Here is a 6,441-nt window from a genome sequence, read left to right on the forward strand (position 1 = left end):
GCCCACATCCACCATTTTCACTGGTTTGTTTGTGTTGGTAAGGTAGTGCAAAGGTTCGACATTGGCCATGGTGCATTGACTATGAGAGAGCCCTCTGCTGGTTTCAGCATTGTGGCTGTGACACAGAGCACACACACACACACACACACACACACACACACACACACACACACACACAGAGAGAGAGAGAGACACACACACACACAGTAAGTACCAAATCACACACAAAAACAAGAAAAAAAAATGTCCACTACACACCCACTCAAAAAAGCGCTCATCCCTAAACAACTCAACAGACTGTGCATACTAACGCCTTCTCACAGAGAATCCTATGTGTGCAATAACACACACACACACACTCACACACACTGCTTATCTATTGCACACTTGCACAGAATATTCACATAGCCGTTGAACCTAACCAATATTAAAACAGACAAATTACAGCCAAATTACTTTAACAAATCTTGTGCAGTCAATTCCATAATTATTGTATTATCTAGTTCATGTTATTTCTACACAATAAATCCACTTGACAGACATGTGAGCCTAGTTTTTTTCTTTTCTTTTTTTTTTTTACAGTACAAAATAAAATGTATACACAAATGGCCTCTGTACATAAACATTCTGCTTCTAAAGATCATGTGCAGACATGTCTCTGAGTATGTCTTTAATGTTTTTATTCATGGCATCGAGGCAAATTCAACAACCTTCTCTTACATGTCCTTTCTCTCAGCCGGCTGTCAAAATACTATCTCAAGAACACAGAAATCCAACTGCACCTGCACTGCAACAAAGATACGATTCTAAAAAAAGCAATCGTGTGACTGTGGCACATTTCAAGGTAAATTTGTCTCAGAACCTCTGACATTTTTAAAAACAAAGCCTGTCACAGTCTATTTCAGGTCTTCATTGGATCTGCTGCTGTAGTAAAAGAAAAAAAAAATGTCCCTTTGACCAAAATATTTCAGTTCACATCACCAAAAACAAAGCCTGATGAATTTATGCAGTTTCTAGACATCAGCAAAGTCCATGCACAGCAGTGTCAGAGAAGTCATAGCTCTTCAGAGTGCAGCAGTCAATCACCAGGACATGCTGGGCCAGCCCAAGTGACTGAGAGCTGCATCTATAATGCTCAGCACTAAACATTATTCTCCAGCGTTAGACATTATGCTTTGTCTTGACTCTTTTCTCATAAGTCATATTAGAGGCAAATACGCAAGGGGGTTTGACAGCATTCACCCATGGTTGTAAACTGTGCTTTATCCTGTTAAACTCTAATAAATTTCATTTGAGTCAATGTGCCTTTTCAATTACCACCCACTGGGCCTGACAGAAATTATGTATAACAAAATCTGAGTGGGATGTTGCTTATATGTCATAGAAGAAACTGCTTTGGGTAGGCCATTTCCCTCTGAATAGAAGATTAATTGTGATAGCCTATATATAGAGTGCGCAATTTTCTAACTAAACTACATTCACCCAGCAATTATATCTTTGCTTGCAGAAAAATAGCAGCATACCATTAAGATCCTTTCTCTCCCCGCCTGTACTTTGGGTGTTGTAGTGGTATGTTAATGTGGGCCAGTGCCATTTTGAGTAATTGTCCTGCATGGCACTCTGCCAAATGTCAAAAACGATTTGCCTCGAGACAAAAAACGTATTGATCTTCATTCTGCTCCTGTCTCCTGGCGGCGCAAAATGTTTCATCGCATCGCCAGTCTCCGAATGACAATTCTCACATTGTTCCTCGCAGAGTGATTTGAAAACGACAGCGCCAGCACCACGTGGATACTTTATTTCTCACACTATAGACGTGAAGGAGAAAAGAGCATAGGGAAGGACACAGGACTTAGCCGCGCAATATTGCATGGCAACTTTAATCATTATTAGTGCACTGGCTGTTTTGATATATTCTGCGTGTGTGTGTGTGTGTGTGTGTGTGTGTGTGTGTGTGTGTGGTTTGTTACTTTTTCTGTGATTGGGGTTTTGCCAGAATGTATCGAAAATGACAGGCTACATATAAGATAATATGAGATAAGATGAGCTAATAAGATAAGATATGATAAGATAAGATGAGAGAAAATGAAAACTTCAATAATCCCCCTGTGTGAATTGTGTAACATTGTTTGAAACTTTGTGTAGGTTGATTTTATACTGCAGCCTGTTATTTATTCTTAAAAGTAAAAGTTACTTTCTGTATTTGACTATTGATTGTTAAAAGACGTAAGAGACTCTCGACATACGGGCTTCTGAAAATGGAATAGACAACAAAGCAGCGTGCACAGAGGTCATATTAACACAATATTTCACTTCTACGTCCTCAGACTGGAGTAGGCATCCTCAGTTTTTACAGGCAATCTTCCACTATAACGCACGGTTCTCCTGTTGCGTGGTGTTCATTCCCCGTTAAGTAAAAATACAAATGCACATGATGCCCGACTTGCAAGTGACAAATGATAAATGAAAGGGGCTACTCATTTACTCCCGAAAATTAGGAACCGTTGCCGATGTGAACGCACAGATAAGGACACACACTGAAATGATATGCAGAGGGTGCAACTTTAAAGATTATCATACAAATGTGGCTGTGTAAATGTGAACAACTTACCTATTCGAATAACATGAGGCATCCCGTAAGAGTACTGAATCCAAAAGAGACATGCAAGGAGCGATGTCCAGTATTCCCAAATCGCACTCCGGGGAGACAACCAAGTATTTCGCATGATTGTAAAGTCGCGGGATCCACTTTTTTAAAATTCCAAAGACGACTCAGAATTGCTCATCAAATTTGAATTCGACGGAGTCATATGTGGATTTTGGTGTCTGCGACAAATTTGCGCTCATTGTACTTGGTGCAACATTCTCCCAGTGTTTTTTTCTTTCTTTTTTTTTTTTCTTTACCCACAAGTCTCAGAGCGGCTCGATCAGGATGAAGCCCCCCAGTCCCTCACAGGCGGATCAGTGATACACCTGCGAACGTTGGCTGCTACAATTAGCCTGCAGGAGTCTCTGTATCCCCTCCTACCGTCGATGCTATCTGTCTACTGGCAAGTACCACAGCAACAACCGAGCCGGACTCCCGCACCGCTGTGGAAGAGGGGAACTGCGCCTGCGGAACTTTGGGTCGCCTCGAACGTTTCTGTTGCCCAAAAGACAGAGAAATGCGTTACACAATAAGTGCTGGGGACTGCATGCGTAAACTTTCTACTTCAGACGTTCCAAAAAAAATGCTTATTGCAGTTTAATCATTCGAGTCCCTCATCCCAGTTACGAAAACTGTTCATAAAACACAGAGACACTTTGAGAGAGGGTGGAAAAACCGTTCCGCGGCGCTCTTCTCCAGTTGCGCACGGCTGTGGCACGAAGCTGGTTATTGAATAACGCCCAAATCTGTTCAAAAAGGGTCTCTGTTATACAATATTCATTTTGGAAATGTTCGAGCTTGTGCGAGATGAAAAGGGAGAGCAGGAAAGCCGTGCATCTGCGTGCGCCTCACGACCCTTCTTCCGCGGTGCCACTAGAGGCACGCGTCGTTACGCATAGTTGACAACTGTGTCTAAGAAGTATTTTATGGAGGTTAGGAGGATCCAAATAATGACCCGATTTTCTACTTTCCCCGCTAATCATATATTGATAGTCTTGCATTATGCCATCCTTTGAATGTCTTCACATTGCATATGATTCATGGTAAATCTGATGTGTGCCAGTGTTTTATGATTATTTGCCTTCAATTGTGTTCTCAGTGCAGTAAATTGAAAAAAAAAAAAAAAAAAAAATCTTTGCCTCTCTAACATCCCTGAGGTGGAAATTGCCATCCTATTTTTCCATCCTATTTTTCCCTTCAAGCAAAAAAAGAAGAAGAAGAAAAAAAAGACAGTAAAAACGGTTTCCTGCACTATAATGGGGTGAATTATTTGCATGGGGGAAATAAGTGTCAGCTGAGGCTTGGGCCATTGACAAAGCAGGCTTCTTATCGCTGTTATTTGAGGCATTCTGTCTGTGTCAATGAGTACATTAAGCCCCCATAACTGCGTGTTGCCTATCTGCCTGTCCATTTTTCATGCCTTACAGAGAGCCTTCAAATGCAAGCTGCGGGTGAAACATACAATCACACTGAGACTGTTGTTCCCTTCTCCCTCACTACTGCAGTGAAGGTGCAAAAGCCTGGATGGAAGTATGGAATCACTTTATTTGTGGTACATATTTCATTAAGTCCCATTACGTGTTTTGCCTAAAATAGATAATTGCTACATGTACAATACATCTAATGTAGCACCATCATAAGGATGAAATCTATATTTTGAAAGATCAAGGCTGCAGTCTCTAAGATTAGTCTTTTGATCTTTTTGAAAATACTTTGCTGGTTGATTAGTCATTTTTTAGTCATAGTAACAATTATTTTATTACATAATTATAGATAGATAGATAGATAGATAGATAGATAGATATAGAGAGGTTTCAGAATTGGTTCATTCTACAAATATGAAGAGAAGATGAAAAATGAATGAATAAACCAATGCCTTGTGTGAAGCAGTTTAATAGATAGATAGATAGATAGATAGATAGATAGATAGATAGATAGATAGATAGATAATGTGGTATGATTATTTCCTACAAAATTCTAAACACATCTTTGATGAACTGATGATGAAACTAGATATTTGAGATTTAAAATTCCTAATAAGGCAACACTACAAATTGTAAATTTAGGTTATTATTGATTTGCAATTATTAAACATATTGTATTCTGAAAAAGGCAGCGCTAAAATGATTTGTTGTTAATAGAACAGTGTTGATGAGATAGTGCTGTGGCTCATTGGTTTTATTTTTCTGTTTGGAATGGGGGAGAGAGGAATAAACTGTGTGCATCAGGGGGCATGCGAGCAAGAACAAGCCAAACTGACTGCCACTGCATATTCATGTCTCCCAGAGCAGATTTATCGCCTCTTGGCACAATGTAAGGACTATCAATGTGAGTTATGTGGCCCGGCTCTCGCATTATCGAGATTCATTGACTTGCTGCTCTTTCAAATACAAAATGTACACAGCTCTAGCAAACAAGACATTCTGGGTCTGTGGGTGCCCTCTATAGAGAGACAGTGGACTGTGCTCTCAGTCACCTGGCCTGATCACTGGAGGTAATTAATCCCTGGTCCAGCATAGCTGCCCACCACAACACATGGAGAGATGATACAGAGTACAAGCTACAGTATCACACTTTCTGGATTTTTCAGCACTTATTGAATCGTAATGGATTTGAGTTGTTTGTATTTGTAAGGGCTTGACATTAAATCTGGACGCCACCATCCGTTTTGTCTGTTATCTGTCCCTCTGCCATTGTAAAAAATGCAGTTTGGCAGTTGGCACAAAGGGAGGGGAGGCAGGGGGCTTGTTAGCAGAGACCAGAGCAGTGGCAGTAACTCCCACATCCATGACATCATCTTGTACACAAAATATGCAATAAAATCAAAATACCAAAGGGAGATTTGATCCGCCATTGGGGAGCAGCAATCTCTGAATCTCTACCAAAGACAAAATTATCCATATGTGCACAAGATTTTAAACACGACTGATGTCTTTCACTATCGACATTCAGCTCAGAAACAAGGTTGAAGTGTGCAGTTTAAGCCTAGATGAAGCAGGCTGGGGTACACTTTTTTTTTAGGCCCAAGTCCCTGCTGTATGTTTGAATGGATATCCAGTTGAGATCAAAATGGTAGAATTTGGTAAGTTCTAATAATTTTAGAATTCATAATGATGTCTAATGTGGCCATGCAAGGCCACACTGAAGCATTTGCTAGAGAAAAAGTCTAAAGGTGAAAGAGCACTGGAGGGTGAAGTCTCTTATAGCAACACCAAACCACTGTTGCATTTACTCAGTCCAATCTGTACTTGGAGTAAATTAAAAGGTAATTTAAGTTGACACTTTTTAAGCGGGTCACACATCCAGATACGACAGCGAAGTCAGCTCTATTTTTTCCCAGTGAAATGATTGCTGTTGCATTTACAACCGGCCAGCGATCAATGGCTTGTCTGGCAAGTCGGTCATAACTAATGGCTCCGAAAACATCAAGTCCCCATGGTAAAACTGGAGACATCGACAAGAGGTGTACTTAGTTGACTGGATTGATCAGCACATTTTGTTTATTTTTTGAAAGATTGTAAGAGAGGAGAAAGAGGACGATCAATTTTCCACATGGCGCCTTTCAGTAGTTGCTTATACTCCTATGATTGGCTAGAGAAGATGTGCAATCCATGATGTTAGATTGTTCATAATTATTTGGAAAAATTGCTGCGCTTCGATTGAGACACAAAAAATGAATCTTGTGAAACATTTTCAACATTGATTTTGCCTTTCTGTTCGAGAGGAATACAAAAGACTCTGTCACCAGACTGAACATAATGCTGAAGATCGAACATCTCCCCACAACAAAGGGT

At 40.3% G+C, this 6,441-nt stretch overlaps 1 protein-coding gene across 1 annotated transcript in view; it reads right to left on the reverse strand.

Moving 5' to 3' along the window:
* The window catches only part of grik3 (glutamate ionotropic receptor kainate type subunit 3), an 88,023-nt gene extending 85,297 nt beyond the window's left edge, over nt 1–2,726 (reverse strand). The window contains exon 1 of the mRNA XM_071895862.2: nt 2,612–2,726. Within this exon, the coding sequence (XP_071751963.1) occupies nt 2,612–2,726 (115 nt within the window). The remainder of the gene's footprint in view (nt 1–2,611) is intronic.
* Between the last annotated feature and the right edge of the window lie 3,715 nt (nt 2,727–6,441).

Source organism: Centroberyx gerrardi, chromosome 12, assembly GCF_048128805.1.
Source record: "Centroberyx gerrardi isolate f3 chromosome 12, fCenGer3.hap1.cur.20231027, whole genome shotgun sequence".
Classification (NCBI taxonomy): Eukaryota; Metazoa; Chordata; class Actinopteri; order Beryciformes; family Berycidae; genus Centroberyx; species Centroberyx gerrardi.